Source organism: Podarcis cretensis (assembly GCF_951804945.1).
Source record: "Podarcis cretensis genome assembly, chromosome: 13".
NCBI classification, from domain to species: Eukaryota; Metazoa; Chordata; class Lepidosauria; order Squamata; family Lacertidae; genus Podarcis; species Podarcis cretensis.
The window spans coordinates 36,599,594-36,620,042 of NC_137182.1; the positions used below are offsets into that span (position 1 = coordinate 36,599,594).

General features: G+C 48.2%; 1 protein-coding gene across 2 annotated transcripts; it reads right to left on the minus strand.

Annotated features, from left to right (window-relative positions):
- Positions 1 to 2,351: 2,351 nt before the first annotated feature.
- PRMT1 (protein arginine methyltransferase 1) lies at positions 2,352 to 20,449 on the minus strand. 2 transcript variants are annotated; one of them, XM_079950561.1, is made up of 11 exons: positions 20,295 to 20,379; positions 16,812 to 16,865; positions 11,713 to 11,814; positions 11,411 to 11,566; positions 10,782 to 10,845; positions 10,174 to 10,316; positions 9,055 to 9,142; positions 8,286 to 8,401; positions 6,557 to 6,707; positions 5,898 to 6,019; positions 2,352 to 3,303 (listed from the first exon to the last, which is right to left on the minus strand). In XM_079950561.1, the coding sequence occupies exons 1-11, from the start codon at positions 20,322 to 20,324 to the stop codon at positions 3,220 to 3,222; spliced, it is 1,110 nt and encodes a 369-aa protein (XP_079806687.1). In that variant the 5' UTR covers positions 20,325 to 20,379; the 3' UTR covers positions 2,352 to 3,219. The 2 variants fall into 2 exon arrangements, with proteins under 2 accessions (XP_079806687.1, XP_079806688.1); XM_079950562.1 differs by lacking the exon at positions 16,812 to 16,865 and having other exon boundaries at positions 20,295 to 20,449.

Here is a 20,449-nt window from a genome sequence, read left to right on the forward strand (position 1 = left end):
CTGCCTACTGGTCCACAAAGGTTGGCAACCACTACCAGACTAGCTGAAGCCTAGTTCGATAAGTGATGCCTATTGAACAGGAATTAGTACTGGAAGTAGGCACAGGTAAAACGTCCATTTATATAAATTAGCATGGCCACACATAAACCTTCCAGAGCTTTCAGAATCCACTTTTAGTGGTGCAGAAGTTAAGCTCAAGACCAGGGGTCAACAACCTTTCTCAGCAGGGGGTCGGTTCATTGTCCCTCAGGGAGGAAAAAAGAAAATGAATGAATTCCTATGCCCCACAAATAACCCAGAGATGCATTTTAAATAAAAGGGCACATTCTACTCATGTAAAAACATGCTGGTTCCTGGACCATCTGTGGGCCGGATTTAGAAGGCGATTGGGTCGCATCCAGCCCCCAGGCCTTAGTTTGCCTACCCATGCTCAGGACCACCAAAGCCAATTCAGTGTTTAGGTTAGAATCTCTAGGAGCAAGGGCTTCATGTGTCATTCAGGTTTCCAGATTCAGTGATGCACAACAGCAAAATACCATTGAAACTGCTGGTGCTGGCGGAGTACTGAGGCTTGTTCCAGGCCTGGGTGATATATTAATATATCATCCAGGACCGGTATGAGCAGACTGTGATGTTGGCTTCACCCAGCAGTCTATTGCTGGCGAAACCACCACTTCAGAGTCCCTCTACTAGCGACTTCCTCCAGCGAGTGTTTGTGAAACCACCATCCCATTCTGCCCTCATAGTGCATAGAGGGAGAAAAAATCTGCATCAGCGCTGATACAGCTTGTTTCTCCCTCTGCATCTTTTAACTGCTCAGCTGAGTGTGCAGTTGCTGCTCCCCTCCAAGCAATTAAAGGATCCCCCAGACTAGTGGGGGGAGCACCAAGGATGGCAGCTCTGCCGGTGATTGGCTGAAAGTTGCGGCAATTTCACCTGTTGCCTTGCAGACTGAGGCCAATGCAGCTTGTTTCTGAACCTGCCTAGGCACCAGAGTTGAGGATAGGCCCAGTCTACCAGCCTGCCTTTACTAGACTCAAAAACAGGAAGCTAGATTAGGCTACACTTTGTTACAGGCAGAGGTCTAAACATTGCCTGCTTAGCTAATCATTTTACCTTGAAATGCCAGAGAATAAATGTGGTAGCTCCTGCATGCAAATTATGAGTGCAAGAAGTTCCCTTATACAAAGGCAATATCTAGTGCTGTACTGTCCACATGGACTGGCTGTGGTTCTGAGAGTCCTTCCCAGCCCTGTACTTGGGGATGCCAGGTACCTCCTGGAAGCACTCTAGCACTAAGATATGGTGAAGGCACCTGCCAGTTCATAATTCCCTCCAGGTCCAAATTACAGCCTTCTTTGCAGCCGGAACTGCCTTCTTCAAAAAGGGGAACACAGCATGGTTCATCACCTCAGTGATGTTTCACGTAAAGAAGCAGATCTCTGTAAAGCACGCCTTAACAGCTTTGATCAAAATTATACCCTAGGGAAGTCTCCACGGCCCCTTTTGTTCAGCCTCCTTCACACCCCTGGCAGAGACCCATAGAACAAAAAACCATGTGCCTACATTGGTCAAGAAAATCTGGTTTTGTCAATACCTTCACTACACCAACCATTCCCACCAGCGTGCACACTATTTTGTGATCTTTCGATGGGCCTAATAAAGGTACTGTCCTTTTGTGAATTTGAGGTGAGGGAGACATTCCTGTGTCCAGCTCTTCTGGCACTTTAAACTGGAGTTTTGGTACCTGCATCCAAGGTGCAGTGTCGGCTCCCAACCACAGGACCAGCATTCGTCCCCTGATCCAAATTCTTCCCCTCCATCTTAAAATCAAGGAATAGCTGGGCATGCAGTTAACCTTCTTGATAATCTAGGCTCCCCACTTAAAACACGATTTGTAACAAGAATCTGAAGACACTGCTGGTGCAATTGGGTCCGAGAACAATCCACTTGCCCGTCCCATTGGCTTCTGTACCTGGTAATGGGAACGAGGGGCCTTGTTCTCCATCTCCAGTAACATGTCTTGGGATGGCTCTGTAGAGAACACCACTGTATCTGTAACTAGTCCGAAGCCACAGTGTTATGGAACAGAAGCATGTCTTCCTCAATAACCTCATTTTTGTGTGTGTGGCTGTAAGTTCTGCCTTGTGAGGTTCGACAGCTGGTTCGAGAGTCCTACACCTTACATTGTTTGTTTGGGGTAGCGAGGAGAGACAAGCAGTGAGGCTGGGCCCAAGGAAAGGGCCCCTCTCCAAATGCAACCCTAAGGCCATCAGGCAGGCAGGCAGGCAGGCAGGCAGGCAGGCAGGCAGGCAGGCAGGCAAGCAAGCAATATGTTTGAGTAAAAGAGGTGGTTTCAACTTCTTTATTATTATTTTTTCCCTCATGAATGTAACCATATAAAAACCATAAGTTATGAAACAGTCACACGATGTCAGCTTTCGAAGGGGCAAGGGATTTAAAAAAGAAAAAGAAAAACCCCACACAACTCCCTCCCACAGATCCAAACAGGGAATTGTTAAGGGGGGGGGGAGTACAAAACCGTCAGTGGGGAAAAAAACTTAACACTCACAAAATGGAGATGCCTTTTCCACCCACACCCCTCCACGTGACCTCTTGATAAAAACCTGTTGGGAACCCCCACCCCCATTTGGGCACTGGATAGAAGTGTACCCTTCAAAAAACTGAGCAGCGTTTACACTGGAGCAGAGGATAGTGTCAGGAGCAGTTACTCCAGAAAACAGGGCAAGAGGAGGGACAAGGATCCTGGGCAACACAGTTTGGCAGGTGATACCAACAATGATTTAACTAACCAAAGAAAAATTATAATTATTTTTAAAAAACAAATTCATGATGGAAGTCTGCTGTCGGCACTCGGGCCTCAGAACAAACGGACGGATGGACAAACCACCTGTGTCTTCAGTTGTGCTAACAGCCTTGGCTCCTGGCCTGGAGGAGGGAAGGTTGGTTGTGGGTGGGGAAGGAAGATTTGAAAATGAGGAGCAACAGGGTTGAGGGGGGGTCTTGGCTATTTCCCCCTAGCCTCTAATACTGACCCCTCCCCTTGCTGGCCCAGAGTCGCAGCAACAAGGAACTACACAATGAAATGAATTAGTGAGACACCAACTTAAACAGGACGACAGGGAGGGTTAGCTCTGGGTTGCAAGGTCAGTTGGAGGAGGAGGAGGAGAAAAAAAAATCTGGCAAGGGGTGGCTGGGCTAACGCATCCGGTAATCCGTTGAGCAAGACAGCTCACACAACTGGCCCTTGAAGTCCAGGTCGATGGTGAAGTCCAGGTCTCGCTGCACATGGGAGGAGAGAAAGGAAAGGGGTGTGGTTGTCACAAAGTGTTTTTTCCGAGATAAACTCCCTTGGAACAAACCTCACATAACCTCTGTGCCCCCCGGGAATGGCTTGCCCTCTTTACCTCCTAAGTACCATGCTGGAAATGCAGCTAACTAATTTCAACATCTCAATACCTGAGGGTGCTCCCCGGCCACAAAATATGTGTTTACCAGGTCACACAAATGGAGCACTCATAACCGCATTGAACGCATGTGCGCCCAAACTTTGGAACCTCTCGACAACCCTGCGTGCCACTTCCTTGCCCCATGTCCCCCCCCCCCTCCAACACTGCACCCGTCTCTTGATGCCACTGGATGGTAGGGCTGGGTGATGTATCATCCAAAACTGGTTTGAAGTCCATATTGTAATACCGCTTTCATAATTTTTGACCTGGCAATATACTGCGAACTGTGTATGTGCGTGTGTGCGCTATGCAAAAATCACAATGCAAGGAAAACCGTGAAGCTAGCAAACCCCTCTACTAAGCTCCATCCTTATTTCAGATATTGTGATATATCAGTATATCACGATGTTTAGCTGGCGATATATCACAATGTTGAAAACCAGATGTCTCCCAGCCCTACTGGATGGCGTCCTACACCAAATGCCTCAAAAATAAAAGGTTAGAGAGCTGAATGCCAAGTTGGCTGGGAAGAATGTGACTTTCTGAAGTCAATGAGCAACTATGGCCCGGACTGGGTGAGCTGGCCTGAGTGACCCAGGCATGGAAGAACTGCATTGCTGCCAATGTGCCAAATTTAAAGGCCTCTTTCATTATTCAGAGCCATAAGCAACTCAGGGCAAGCTTACTCCGTGTATCTCCCTGACCAACCAGAGAAGCATTTTGAACGATGATTCATGATGCCCACTAGGAGCAGGACATTTAGCATGGCCGCGCTAATATTAAGCGAGCATCATCAATGCTTCGTTTTGGATGAGGGGTGGGAAACCTATAGCCCTCCAGATGTCACTGGACTTCAACTCCCATAATCCCTGACCATTTGCCATGCTGACTGGAACCGATGGGAGTTGGAGTCAAACAACATCTTTAAGGCCACAGGCACCTCACCTGTTTAAAAAAGGCCTTCACTCAGGCTTCCCATGATGGGCAACTCAGCCACGTGCTCTCTGTGTGTTTCTGATGGAACAGTTTCTTCCCTATGACTGAGAATCTATTGTTATTCATTGAGTAGTAGTATAAACACAAAATACTAACGCCTCCTCAAAATTGTAAACGCTAGTTTGTCAAAGTTCTAAAACGTTCACTTGTGTTTATCTTATTCGAGCTTTGGGCAACTGAAGGAATTTAAAACTGAGTTGAGAAGGAAGAGACAGGGCTGGGGAGAGGGAGCTGGACTGTTTAAGCAGCATGGGCAGACACATAAATGAGGGAGGGAGAAAGTCCGCTGGCAGAGGCTCCCACGGAGAGATTTATTGAGATCAACTTCCAGCCCGGATTATGCCGGGAAGCAACAGAATTCCTAGACTTGGCAGCCACCCAGTCCTTGTGAGTCATAAAAATGCTGGGGTAATAAAGGGCTGGCCCAGATTAAGGACATATTGTCTCCCATCAAATACAGTCAATTCACCAGTTACTTCAGTTTAATGCACTTTTAAAGTCCTTGAAATACCCCTCTCACACACACACATGGAGGAGAAGGGGGAGAGAGAGTACCTATATATACAGGGACTTAAGAGGAAGATACAGAAGTGTCTGCTTGCAACTTGTGTGGGCCCAGAGCCTTCCCTTTACTATCTCTGCATCACTGAATACATTTCTGTTCTTTAACAGTGTGCAATTGCAGGAGGTGGCCATTTTCCGCACGTTGCGGAACTGATGCACAACTGCCAACACGTGGGTCATTTTGGACCTGGAAGAGGGCAAAATGGGGCAGGATGGACTTAGGTACGCTTCGCCAATGCACATGGGGGCCGGCGATGGAGCCTCTGCACAAATGGGTCGCCGCCTGTGGTACAAAGGGTCTCAACACGGTGGCTGTTACCAAATGAACAAGACAAAGCAACTCTGGACAAGTTACGTGGTGCATTTCCCTGTGTGTGTGTGTGTGTGTATACGTGGATGTGCGCGCGCACGCGCACACACACACACACACACACACACACACAGAGAGAGAGCGCGAGCTGGGGTTGATTTTTAACTGAACAAGTGGGACCAGCCTCAAAATATTGCCATGAATCCTCCCCCGCCTAAATGAAGTAGCTCCTTTTCCTATCCAGGCTCAAGCCATGCTCCTCCTCCAGCCAACCATTCCACTTCCCACCCTCAGGTTTTTTGTTACTGTTTTTCCATTGCTACTCAGCCTGCAGTGGACTGGTTTCTGGAGTTTCCTCCCTCCCAAATAATTTTTTGCTTTGTTTCCTTAAAGTATTTTGCAAACCGACACGCAGTTACTTCTCCCCCTCTTATTTCTCAGTGGCCCCCATTCGGGCTTTGTTTCCGGCTCACCACCCTTGCTTGCCATTAGAGGAAGTGATGCTGCCAGTGTTACAGGGGCATATATAGGGTTAAGAACCAAAGTCCTCAACTCACATTGTTCTTGGCGTTCGGCTTCATGCCAATGGTGCCAAATATCTCCTCTCCCGTCTTCACTGTTAGGTAGTCCTCCATGTAAAAGACTGTCTGCTTCCAATGGGTGTAGGGAGATTCGGGACCTGGGAAGCAACAGCCATGTGAGGACAATGTGCCAGAGGGTGCAGGGTGGGGAGATAGAACAGACATAGGGAAAGAGACATAGGCCCTACACATAGTGTCCCCTATAGTTTGCTTGGGTTTAGTATACTTTTAGCTTTACTCTTAGCTCAGGTACTTCCTTTCCAAAAGTACTGAAGCTTCCTCCTTGCCTTCAAGCTTCCCCCCAACTGTGCTTTATAAGCTCCCACCTGGCAAAAGCTACAAAAATTTCTAGGCTGGGAGGAAAGCCCAGCCTCATAAGCTACTAGCTCCTGGCTTCAACTGAGCTCTTTGCTTGCCAGCAACAGCACATTCTTCCCAGAAGTACAGGCTAAAAGTAGTCTGTTAACCAGCTAGTTCTTAAAAGCAGATTTTTAGAAAGCCAAAAGTTCTACTGCCCGTTAAGATGCAGCCACCAAGTCCCACCCTGCTGCTTCAAGTATACTCAGAAGGCAGAACCAGACCACCAGCCCGCCCGCTCCCCTGCTAACTCCTCAAACCAAGGTCGTTCCCCTTACTGGTGGAGAATCCAGTGCGCTTGTGGCAACGAGTGAACTCTATGTTGAAATAGGCGACCAGGGCATGGATGTAGTCATTGCGCTTCACTTGGAGGCAGAAGGGTGATGTGAAGGTAAGATCTTCCACCTTCACCGTGTAGATATCCACCTCCTGCCAACCGTGGGTGACGAGAGAAAGAAAGAAAGAAAATAAAGAGAAGGCATGAGAAGAAGTAAGAAATGAGGTCAAGAACATACTAAATAATCCTTGCCCTTTACTAACCCAATTAAAAGCCAATCATTACTTTTAAGAAGCAAACTTCCGTGACCCTGTGCCAATCAAATCAGGGCCACCTATAAACAAAGGGGAAGATCCATCATATTGGGGAATTTTGAAACAAGCAGAAATACAGACATTAAAAAACAGTTAAGGGAGGACTACGCTTTACTCATTGTTTATTTGTGTTTGGTCAGCTCTGGCCTTCGAGCTGGCTGTGAGAGGTTTGACAGATTCTCTCCTGAGGAGAGACTTTTCTCCTCTCTCTGAGGAGAGACCTTTCTCACTGGCCTCCAACAGCCTTACAAGACAGGCTCTGCAACATTTTGCTGTCAATTCCTTTGGTGGTGTTATTTCTCCATCCATCCATCTCCTCCCACCGGAACAACAAGGCTGCAACCTCTTGCCTGCAGACTCCATTAGTGGGCCATCTGCTCCACGTCCGTAACAATAAACTAATACAGTCCAGAGCAGTTGTGTCACAATGAGGGTGAGTGCAGGTGCTCTGCCAAAAAAAGGAGCAAGCAGGAAAGCTGAACTACCGACAGCAATGGCAAGCAAAAACAGCCTGCAACACCACACACCGCAGCTAAACACTCACATCTACCCTCCCACTTATCCAGATGTGGACTGCAAACCCCTTGGACTGGCACCATGTTTCCCCTAAAGTTTTGCATATCACCATTGCTCTGTGCTTATCCATCTGAAGTTATGAAAGCCAGAGTTTCATTCCATCTAGTGAGCCATGAACAGTTTTGAAGAGGCAGCAGCAACACAGGCAATAAGGGGAGGAAGTGAAGCACCCAAAACCTTCCGGTCCCTTTTGCTGTGCATTATGCCCTCTAGAAAAGCACATTGGCCTGGAAACAAGAGCATAACCAGTGGACAAACTGCCTTTCGTAGGAGACATGGTTCTCAGCAGCAGCCATGGAGGTCCCTGGGCAGAAGGGCAACGTGTCTCATTGTGGGGTGCCAAAGGCGAACTACTCCGGAAGCTGTACTTACGCCATCTTGGAACTCAAAATGAACCTTCAATGAGCTCGTGTATGTTTATATATGCCTGCTTTGATCCACTAATTTGCTTAACTTTCATGGTGCCCTTATCTGGATGAACTGGGATGCTGGGCTCAAAAGCCCAGAAGAGGAACTTTGTATTGTCTTGGGTATCTGCTACCTGCAGCTCTGGTCAGGTGGCTGACGTCATCTGCCATAGTGTATAAAGAATGTATGCATTTGGGGCTGGGTGTGGACAGTCTCCCAGAGGACAAGCCCTCTCCCTGCTGTGGAGCCTACTTGCTGTAGCATCTGTCCCACGTCTGTAAGGGCAAGGGGACCTGACAGACTGCTTTGCTGTAAGCCTATACCAATCTACAATAAAGCAGCAAGACTGCTCACTCTGGCATTTGGCACTCTTCCTGGGAACTCCCAGCAGCTTAGCCCTGGCTCGGGGGTGTAACACTCAGCTAGTAGTACCTTGATGAGGCAAGCATTGGTGACCAATTGCTTCGGGTCAACAACATCCACCAGGGGCTCCTTGATCGCCACGTCTTTGATGCAGGACATGTCAAAACCGTAGACATTCTCCCACCCTGCAGCAAGAGACACAGGTTGAAGGTGAAGTCAGATCCTGGAAGGCCGTAACAATCGACCACACAGAGGGGCACAGCACCGAGAAACAGACCAAACTCCCCACGCATAGCTAGTCTAAGAGTTTTAAAACTGTGAACCTTCAGGGAGCTATTTTTTTGTAAGACATGTCTCTAGCATCCCCAACCCTGCTTCTCACCGCAGAACCCCTGGACATTGCAGAAGGTTCTAGGACAAGTTTGTGGGTGCGCAGACAAACTGCTGACTGGGGCCCAAGAGGCCTGGTGGCACCCCTGGATAACCAGGGGTTGACCCAAGAACATGCTCCACATCCCTATGCTGCTGTGGAATGTACCCCAGGGCACAGGAAGCCGTAGCTTTGAACTTGCTGCCTTTTGGGGAAGCTTGTTTCCCATTATTCATCTTCTCTTGGAGAACCTACCAATCCCCGGAGGACTGTTTGAAAGCCACTGGGCTGGGCCACCTTACAAGCGGAGAGAAATACTTGCTCCAAACCAAGCTGGAAGGTACAGCTTGTCTTCAGTTATGGCACCCAGCCGACACCTGCACTTGTCAGCCTTGTCTTCCTTGTTAGGAGAGCTCTTGAGCCTGGCCTTGTTCGCTGCAAACCACTGTGGTGCCGCCTGCTACTTACAGTGGATCTTGTAATCTTTGTACTGCCGGTCTTCAATAGCTGTGATGTACAGTGTAGCACGGTCTGGAAATATGAGTCCATCGGGGGTCTGGGACAAAAAAGAAAGAAGTGAAAGAAGTTGTTACAACTCACTTCAGCCCTATAGTGCCCATAATTTTTCACTGCCCAGAGAAACTGATTCCTTGTGCTGAACTACTAGATGAGTGTGTGTGAGCTTCAATCCAAACACCATCCTGATCTGAATTATGACAAAGTGGCCTGGATTCAATTTACATACTGCAGAGCTTTAGACTTCAAGAGGCTGTTAGAAAAATGCAACTATAATTAAAAGTCATGCTTTGCTGCTAAGCCTCAAGTCACACATTAACTTTTCCTATGGCCTTCCTAGGGGCTGATCCTAGACTGGGGCAGTACCATGCACTATTCACACATACACAACTTGCTTCTAGAGCTACCATAGAAGAATGTGTCCCAAATGTGTTTCCACACCTCAGACCATCCCAATAGGAAGTGGCTCCAAATCCCCACTGGGGCATTTTGCCCCTTGATGAGGTTTCGTTTCCTCTCATTCTTAAAAGCTGTTTGAGCATACTGCCCTTCTAACTAGGGAACATAGTCTAATTCAGCACCTGGTTGCTCTTATGACTAAGGGCCAGTGACAAAACCTGCCTTCTGTGAAGCAGAGTCCCCACAAGGAACAGCTCTTGGCTCCAAAACAGAGGACCTGGGAAGCTGCACAGTATACAAGGCATGACACAGTCCCACTGTCAAAGGAGCTGACACCATACTGAAAGTCCTGGTTACTGGGTGTTTGTCCAGCTGATCAGATTTGTGAACCTGGGGTATTAATAATCAGCAGCCCCAAATTTGCACCCTCCACATGTTTTGGACCACAACCTCCAAAACATTTGGTGGGCAACAGGTTGGAGGAGCTGACTATCTCAACTATTATTTCAGCCAAGAGAGCAACAGAAACCGTTCTGCCCCTATGTATCTTAAGGTTGGGGGGGGGGGGGAGAGAGGCTGGTACACTCAGTTATCAGCAGGTCAGGAGATTCGAAAGTGCGAGTATGGAACCAGGAATTGCAGACACAGCAACAGGGCAGGTCAGAGACTCACCAGCCACTTGTCCCGGGCGTAGATGACAGTGTTGAGCATGGACTCGTAGAAGAGGCAGTAGCCCATCCACTCACTGATGATGATGTCCACTTTCTCCACGGGCAGCTCCACCTCTTCCACTTTGCCCTTGATGATGGACACCACTTCACCAGAGAAACATAACAAGAATGTAAGGGCTGCACTGGAAGGAGGTGCAAGCCAGCTGCAGCAATGGGATTTCCTCATATTAATAGATGTTGGTCAATAGATGTTAGACGGGGGCTCTTGCAAAAACATGACGCTCCCAAAGCAAAGAATTAACACACAAAGTGCCTGGGAGAGTTACAACAGCAACGGATCTCTGCCCGATGAAGCTTACAGCCTAGAATTCAGCACAGATGAAGAAGGTAGAAGCAAAGTAAGGCAGGGGGAAAGGGTGTGCGTTAAAATTCAGTTCCTTGTATTCATGCTTAGTTTTTAGTCGGGGAGAAGGACTAAAAGATGATGGAGGTTTCGACAACTGATTTGAAAGAAGGAAGAGACAGGCAGCAGCAAACAGGTTTGATATAGGTGCATGATATTGCAGATGTTTAAAGGGCAAGGGAGAATGTCAAACAAAATTAACTCACCATGATCGAGTTTGTTGGCTTTGACAATTTTGACAGCATAGTCAGAGATACTGGAGCATTCAATCTGTTAAGAGGGTAGTACCAAAAGGAGAGAAAGGATATTGACATATGTTCGTACAGCACACAAAAGTAAAAATACTTCTCCCTTCTTGCCTTGCTCACTCAGGAAAGAATCTTATTCATGCCCTCCACTAAATATTGTTTCAATTCAGTACATCATGACCTCAACACTCTTTGGGGCCAGGTTTTCTGCAAACCAAGGAGGTAAATAATGTTTCTAGTCCTATGTGCAGCAAGACATAGCAAACAAAAGGGCAGCAATGTCCAATCTCTCCTCCAACCTCAGCTTTCTCCCGAGGTCCAGCTACCTTGTCCCACATTCCCAAATTCTGAAACAGAGTCAGGCTGGCAACATAAACACACTCTTAATAGGCATGACTGGTTCCCACAACAGAATTTGGTTTTGTGGCTGGAGAATATAGTTCCTTCCCTACAAAATTCCAGACCCGTATGCTCACTCCACATAGCACCACAACAGATTAAATAGAACCTAGCAGTGCTTGTGTTTTTATGCTTACCACCCCTCACGAAAGCCAAGGGACCTCCCAGCCTTTGGCCGCTTCACTCACCCCAATGACCCGCTTGGCACCAGCCTTGGCTGCAAACATGCAGAGGATTCCGGTCCCGCTGCCAACATCTAGGACCACTTTGTCTTTGAAGAGGTGCCGGTTGTGAAACATGGAATTTCTGTAGGTCAGCGTGCGCACCTCATCTTTCAGCATTTCCTGGGGGCAGGGAGAAAGGGCAGGAAGGCACATCAGTCAACTTTCACAAAATCCGTCTACACAAACGCACCCCTTGGACAGGCAAGAACGGGTCCCTGCGCCAAGGAGGTGCTTTGTAACCCATGCCCCAGCCAACTCTCTGTCACCTCGTGGATCCCGAAGTGGGCGTAAGAATCAAAATAGTAATCCTTGGAGGTCATCTCCTCCGCCGTTGGCTTGCCGCTGCTTTCTGGCTGGGTGCACGAGACCTGGTGAAAGACAAGAGGCAGTTAAGGCCAAACAGGCCCATGCAGGCAGGATTTCTCAATATAACAAGTCCCCATCCCCCCCAACCTCTTCATCAGAGTCATTCCCATCAGCTTTGCAATGCTTATAGTTAATTAACAGGTTGGATAAATTCAAAACATTTTACTATAAAGATGCCCCTGATTGATTTGGGCAGGGTTACAATGTTTATAGTCAATTAACTCGCGGGATCAATTAACTGGTTGGATAATTTCAAAACATTTTACTGTAAAGATGACCCCGACAGAATTGGACATTTTTTTTCAAAAAAAAAGTCAGTACTACTTATAAAAATTCAGACTGGCAAGTGCTGTCTTAACAGGCATTACAGTCTATATGTAGGAGCAGGAATGCAGCCAGCATCATCTCAGAAGAGGCAACAAACATGCATGAATGAGCTGAAAAGAAATAGGCCTTTTTTTTCTTTGAGACTATTCCTTTAACTCATATGCACACCTATGCCAATTTAACCAATCACTCAATTAAAATTTCTTCAGTTGGGTGACTGCCTTTGGTAGCAGTATTGATAAACCAACTGCTTTATAGTGTCAATTGTTTCTGATCATCACATCTGCAAAAGTAATCCCGTTTTTGAAGGATGAATACATTGGGTTTGTTTTTCCAAGGGACCAACAGAGCCTTTTGGAAATATCTGTGACTGGTTTTCCTCTCTTCTCCATAAACTATATATTCCAGTTATGCGACGGTTCCTTTATTCTAAGAGCCAGGTGATATAATCTTCAGAAGTAACATCTCACCCCAAACCCATATGAGTACCAGCCCACATGTGCTAATCATTTGTATATTAAAAAGCAAAGGGGGGAGGGAGAGACTAGCACTTAACAGCTTACTTGCAGACACACTTACTATAACTGACTTTTATAAGCCTGAATTTGCAAGCTGTAGGATCAGCAACTGGCAACCCCGGGACCAATCTGACCCTGCCAAGAAGGCTATTGGGGACACTGTAGTTGAAACCGCCTAGCTGGAGGTTAGCAACACCAGTGAATTGATCTCTTTATTCAATTGCTGAATTAGGGTGCATATCCTATGCTACGCCAACGACGGGGAGTCAACTTCATATCTGTGCAGGGTCTAAATCCTGATACAGTATTTTACCAAAATGAGCCACAAATGCCCAACAAATATATAAGACAGGGCTCTAATGTTGAGGACAGCAGCTCCTTAGGCAGTCTCATGCCCATCCACCAACCACCAGAAATTCTGACACAATTCAGAGACTGAACCTCAAACCTTAAATACACAATGCATGTGCCCCACAAAGGACCTATGGCCCATGCCACTCTGATCCCTTAACCTTTTGTTCTTCTGTTATCACCCCAATTACTAGGATGTAGATAAGCTCCTTCAGGAAGGGATCAAGGGTGTTTAAGGTATCTCAGTTTTGCTTAGGAAACTATGGAAAAACTATTGTGTACATTGATGGCACTGCAATACTCCTATTGGGATAGTAACCCCATGTAAAACTAAATGCCAATAGCGGCTCTCTGTCAAAGTGAAGTTCTGACTTACAGCCCATCATTCTGTCTGCAATGGAAATTACATGGCTCTCCTTTCCAGCTCCACCTCAACATTAAGTCATTAGGGTAATGAAAGCTTAATTATCTTATTTCCATATGTAGCACACCCTCACACTTCCATGTGTCTTGGGTTCTCAGTGTTGCTGACAGGCTTTAGAATGGGGCCAAATATCAACTCTAAAGCATACCAGAATTATTTGCATTTGGGGGGCGATTTACAAAACTACTTCCCGGCCCGTATCAAGATCACACAGGTCTATTTTGCGTGTGTGCTCGCAGTGGATTAGCCCTGTCTTGAGAGATTACCAAAGCCTATTCTTGGATAAAGAGCTCATTTAGCTCAGATTACGCTGGGACTGGTTAACTTTGATTGCATTCATATTTTAAAAAAAGAAGAAGCACTGATGCACTTTCTGTGGTTTTGGCTTTTAATTGACAACCTCTGAGGAAAAACTTAAAATATTTCATGATCCTTTTAAGAAGACTGCTTCATTTAAAAACAGAATCCATTATAAACTATTATTAGGACAAAGGGATGTTTATGTTCCCGCTGCGTCAACTAGAATTCTAGCCTTTTAAAAAACCACATTTGCATCCCCTGCCCCCATTAGACAATGTGAGGTGAGAAAGCAGGGGACCACTGCCGCAACCACCAGATTTCAAGGTTCCAGTCCTAACTTTCACTTCTCTAGGCTCCATATGGTTGAGGTCTCCTGCACAAAACTGGGGGCAGGAGAAGATCAGAACATAGGACTGCACGAGGTGTGACCTCAAATCATTCACAAGTTGCATTTCCAAGCATGTCACTCAGCAGGGGGTGGGGGGGGTTTGAACCTGCCCCAAAACAGTCTTCGGAAGTAAAAGCCTGAAGCCCCCATCGGATTAATGCCTCCAAAGTCCCAAAGCTAGACTGCTGTGACACGCTAGGAAGTTTCCCCCACGGAGCAAAGAACAGAGGCTTGGTTGCGGGGCGGGTGGAGAACATAGGAACCTGCCTTCTACAGTCAGGCCATTGGTCCGTCTTTCCCAATATCATCTGCAGTGACTGCCAACAGGTCTCCAAGGTTTCAAACAAGAAGTCTCTCCCAGTCCTGCCTGCTGATGCTGTGTTCGAAATTCCCCAGACAATCTGCTGCAAGCCGCCTTGAGGATTACTGGGACTGAAAGGTGGGATATAAACCTCCTGAACAGATAAAATATAGGGCAGGTGGAAGTTTCTCTCCTTCCTGCCTGAATGAGGACAAGCTGCAGTTCCGTGGTCCAGCGCATGCTTTACACAAAAAAGGTTCAATCCCCAGCATCTCTAGGTTGGGCTGGGGTGGAAAAAAGACTTCGCTGCGAAACCCTGGAGAGTCGTCATTTGTTAGCTTTGAGAGTTCTTAGCTAGAAGGACTAATGGACTGATTTGGAATAAAGAAGCTTCCTGTTGCAAATCTTCCACCATGGCCTCTTCTATACCTGGGTCACTCTTTCTCCTTGACTCCCCCCCCCCCCACAAAAATATTCCTTTAAAAATTAAGTCAAAATAAAATTGCTGTAAGCCACCTTAAATTTAGCCACTCACTTGCAGCTCCCATTCCATCTGCTAAAACACGGGTGGGAAAACTCTGGCCCTTTGGATGAATGCGCACTCCCAGCTCTCAACCACTGGCCCTATGGGGTAGAGCTGATGGGAGACCAACAATATCCGGAGGGCAGCAAACCTTATTGTGGCACGCAATCCTGCGGACTAGAGGCCACGTCAAGTGCACCAAAAGTGGGCGGCAGTTCACAAAAGCTTCTGCCCGCAATACACCTGTTGTTGTTTTACGGTGCCCCAATATCCTGTTCCTTGGATTTTTAGGAGTCAGCTCTGTGCAGGGATGGAAAGCACTTAAGTGTCAGGTTTGTGTGTGTCTCAGTGACAAACCATTGGGTTCTCTCCCCTTTGGGTCAACCACAGCACACCAATTCCACTTTTGTGACTGGAAAAAGACTGGGAGAAATCCAGCAAGACACTCTACTTCAGTCTTCTTAGCTCCACAATACCTATGGACCCAGATTCCACACACCCCTTCCACTCTAGGGCCAATATTTTCACCCCAACCCAGGGGAAGGGTGGCAGGCTGCCCCAGTGTAGGCCTACCTCCTGAGCTGCTCTACCCCCCACCTGCCCCCAGGAGTGAGGAGCTGCAAAGAAAGTTAAGGAAACAGTGAGTCAAGACTCCCAAATGCAACCAGCTCCTTCACCCATGCCCCAGAGCCACATGGGTCCATATGCAGCCCTGCCCCACATATCTCCATGCTCAACATACACTGTATTGCCTGTTGGAAATGAACCAGCCTCCTTGCAGTTTGGATTTAAAAAAAAAGGAAAAAGAAAGAATGGAGGGTGGGTGGGGAATCTGTAGTATGAACTCCTTCTCATCCTCCACCCCCAGTGCCAACCCAAAAATAAGCTGCAGAATTTATTTGACCTGATTTTGGGGTGGCATTGTATTAGAATTGGGAAAGTGTGGATCGGGAAGAAAGGCTCGGAAAACACTAGAGGGACAATGGGTGTTTAGCGCATTGGAAGTAGGAGCCACAGGCAAAGACAAGCAGCCAGGCTGAGCACAGCTGTTCCATCTCTCTGACCAGCAATGAAATCCTCTTTTTTCTCACTCCCCCTCCCCCCAAAGAGGTTCCTGAACCTTCAACCTGAACGCCCCCTCACAATCTCCATTTTCGTTTTCTCTCTGAAAAGCAGAAACCTGGGTTTTTGTATACCAAACTACCCGTTTTCTTTCATTTGCAGCCATATATAAATTATTTGGATCAAAAGTGGAGCAGGCTCCAGACTACGCGAGATCGCATTATCAGCAGATTTAACCGTCTGAAATAGAACAACTGTGACCTGGCTCCATAGCCTCAGTGTGGATTAGTAACACCCATTCCACAAAACATGTATGGTCAAGGGCCCCCACTCTTTTCTCTCCTGTGCCACTTAGCTTTCTGGACTGAGTGGGTACCGTAAAACAAGTCAAAACCACCAGCGAATATTAATGATGTGGTCCAAATGATGTACACAAGCAAGCCAGAATGGTAGGGATTAAAAACCAATTCTGCAGAGGGGGGGGGGAGGGTGGCAAGTGGGCAGGAGAGAGGGGGGAGGCAGAATGTGGCTACATCTACAATTCATGGGAAATGAGATGGGTTATTCCTAGCAGCTCTGAAGAAGGGCAATACTTCTACGCCTCTTAAAAGCATGGGAGCAACTACAGAGGCATTTTTTTTAGCAGAGGACAAGTGCAAGGTAGAGAAGGGGGTGACTGGGTGATGCACCGCCAAGCTGGCGACATAGCAAGGAAAATAGATTTTCTTTTGCCAGGGCTAGCGTGCCTCACCCACACCCAGGGCTGGGCACTAGTCTAGCCCTCGTGAACTCAAAGGATATTTACATCTTCTAGCGGTGTCTGCAGGCTCATCCCATTAGCCAGCGTGGTTACAAAATTCTAGGAGAGAGAGAGTAACAAGGGAAATAAGGTCAATTCAAAGCTCAACGGGAACTGAGCCGGAGACTGGGTCTAATTGACGATGGGGGTGGGAAGGGATGGTTCAGAAGACTTGGCAAAAAGGTGGTTGAGGACACAAAAACCAGACTGTGAGGGTGGCAGGGGTGTGTGTCAAAGGAATCTCCTGCTAAGTTTGCCACAGGTGGCTAAGAAGACTGGGTCTCCTTCTGGAGCCAGGTACTGGGTCTCAGGATCGCCATGGCAACAGAGGCAGATAGATGCAAGGAAGGGGAAGGTTGTCCTCAGTAGGGGTTCCCTTATGGTGTGAAGAGTGACAGGCACCCCACCTTCCAAATAATGCATGCACTGATAATAATCAGCCACTATGATAACTGCAGCACATGGAACAAGGTCACCACTGGTCCAAAAAAGCCCTCTTACAGGATTACCACAATCTCATGCCGTAAATAGAAAACAAAACCCATCTGAAATACCAATGAGGTTGCTATGCCAAGCTATTAAGGGCCCTGCCAAGCTGCTCTGTTAACACACCCGTCCCAGAAAATTCAACAATAGCTCCCCCTCTGCCTCCTACTCTCCCTGCTCCACTCCCTTTGATGAAGGGGCCAGGTATGAGATCCAGATGTTTTTGGACAACATCTCCACAAGGGACTAATAGGCAAAGATGCATAGACATGGCTAGAAATGGCCATGTATGGAGATGAAAAGGGAATGGCATACTGTTTGCATGGGCTCTTTCAAGATGTTGGGATGGGGAGAATATCCATGACCGCCACTTGTGATTCAGCACTCCTGTTCAGGACCATTCTGCTTAACACCCCCGCCATTCGGTTTCACTACTCTCAATAGTCATTGCAGATATGTCCATTATTTTCAAAGCCCACAAACGCATAGGATCTACACTGCAAGCTGCCAACCCAACCCAAGAGAATCATTTGCAGGAGCCTCTGCTCTAGTCTGGTGCTAGTTGCCCTGTGCCAGACTATATTGCTTCTCACTGGCTCAGAAGCACAGGCACCAGTGGAAAGGGCTGTAGCTCAATGAGAGCATCTGCCTCGTAGGTTCAATCCCCAGCATCTCCAAGGACTGGGAAAGAGTCCCAGCCTGAAACCCTGAAGAACTGCTGCCAGCCAGTGTAGACAACACTGACCTAGACGGACTGGTGATCTGACTCAGGAAGCTTTGTTATGTTCAGCGAAAACTTTGAATGAATGTGGCAACTGTTTGGGGATGTGGTTGAGGGGCCGCTTTTAAGGGCACCCGACCTATGCAAATCGAAAGGCAAACTTAGTGAGGGCAGCGAGCTCTCCTTCCTTATCCAAACTACGTAAGGCCTTGATCCCTTTTCAATAAGGACACATGGCAGAGAGTTGTGTCCCAACACTGGGTGCTCCTTTGTTCAAATGATCACCACATGGTGAAATAGGCAGGAGACACACTAATTTCCTGTCTGAGGAAACCCCTCTCTGCTAAGGCAGGCACATATTCTTCCCCGCTCCCAGTCCCATACAGCTTCCTCTTACAACAGTGCGCAACCCCACATTTCAGTCTACCTTTCACTTCCAATCTGACTTTCATTCTTTCCCTCGCCACAGCACCATCCTTCCAAACTTAACCCCATCCTCTCAAGTCTATGGGTTGTTGTCCAAACTTCCCCTACTGTTTTCCTCCCCAATGAAGCTCCACATGCAAGGCCTCCAGGCTCACCCTAGCCCTATCTAAGTTCTGAGAGCTTTCCCTGACCACCTTTTCAACCCATAAGAAGCCCCCCAACCCACCCCTGGATTTCCCAGTATTACCAAACTCCCTCCAACTCCTCCTCTTTTATTAGCACCTCCTTGAACAAAGCAAAGCACAATAAGCGCTCTCTTCCTAAAATCAAATTTCACTGAAGATGCAGACCCACACGTAACCCATAAATGACACGGGTGGCCTCCCAGGACACAGACAAACCCTCCATCAACAACATTCCCCTTAATTACCAGGGAACAAGCCACTTAGAGTTTGGATCCAGTGCTTAAGTGAAAACTAGGCAAGATCGGGGGGGGGGGTGAATCAGGAAGCAACAGGCTGGCTGAGCATGCTGCTACCCCAGATACGTTGGAGACTGGGGGTACTGCTTGGGATGAGGTTTGGGAAGGAAGACTGTTTAGCAAATTTCTTCTGGTGTTTTTTTTTTTTTTGGGGGGTGCTTTTTCCTTCTGGAATAACTGGATTTGATTAAGTAGCAGTGGCCTGCTCAGTTAGGAAAAGGGGACCATTGTTAGATGAGAGTCAATGTGGGGGTTCCTTTTTGGTCCACGGTGGGGCTTAACACGAGCTCGCAGACCCCACCGGTCCAAGATGCGGGAATATTACATTACAAGAGCAAGTCAATCGCCTCCAGGGCTAACAAGAATCCCAAGGGGGCTGGAAGTTCAATGGGCCGGATTCTCCTTGGACAAAGAGCTCAGTTACAGCAACGAATGGCCTGGGAGCGGGGAGGAGAGAGAAGTGTTACGGGGGGGGGGGGAGGAGTGCGATGGTCGAGGAGGTGGGAAAAACTGGGAAGAGCGACCCAAGGGGGCCAAGGAGCATCTGCGAGGGAGGCAGCCTGCCGGCGGGACCGAGCAAAACAATGCTTTTTTTTTTAAATTGGCGGTGCTGGGGGGTGTTGCAAAGAGGACTTTCCAAGGGACGAGGCTTCTTCTACATACATCGCGGGAGGCTGGCGGGGGGCGGAGCTCCACGGGCCTCCCCCCCCCCGGGCCAAAGGAGGCGGGGTCCTATGGGGCAAGGCGTGCCATGCGGCTACCATGAGGAGCGCAGGCTTGTTCAACGGGGAGGGAAGCGTGGGGAGGGGGGGTAAACCCATAACTTTATGGTGTGGGAAGTGGGATGGAAGAAGACGGATGCAGAGCGAAAAGGAAGGGAAAACCAAACGGGAGATCCTGTTCAATATTATTCATATTTGGGGGGGGGCGCACAACTGAATCCTTATTTCCATCCCACCTTCAGACTGATACTCACTAACCCTGGTGTGGGAGGTGAATAAAACCATGGGGAGAGCCCCCCCCAAATGAGCACAGGAGGAGGAAAGGGGGGCGATGGGCTGCTTCTCTAGGGCACCAAAGGCTCCCAGAGGTGAGGAAGGGGAGGATTCAATGAGAAGAGGCAGAAGGGAAGGGGGAGATGTGGGGCTGAGGCGCTTGGGGGGCCGGGTCAGCGAGGCACCGCGGGGCCTTTCAAGGGAGTGGGGGGGCTCAATGGCAGGGGGCTGAAAGGGGTCTCAGGTGAGCAATTCCACCCGCCCCCAGGGAGCAAGGGAGGTATGGGGTACTAGAGGGGGGCTGGGGCTGCCACTAGGTCTTTCCCCGCCGCCGCCGCCTTTCTTTCTCCCGTCCACCCGCCCTCCCACACTCCCCTCACCTCCATGATGCAGTTTGCAGCCTCCGCCATCTTGTGAATGAGACACAGAAAGAGAGAAGCACTGGCTCGGCTCCCCCAGCCTTGCTGAGCGGAGGGGAGGGGACTGGGCAGCCCATTGGGCGGAGCCGTTGTCATTCAAGGAGCATGGGCGGGAA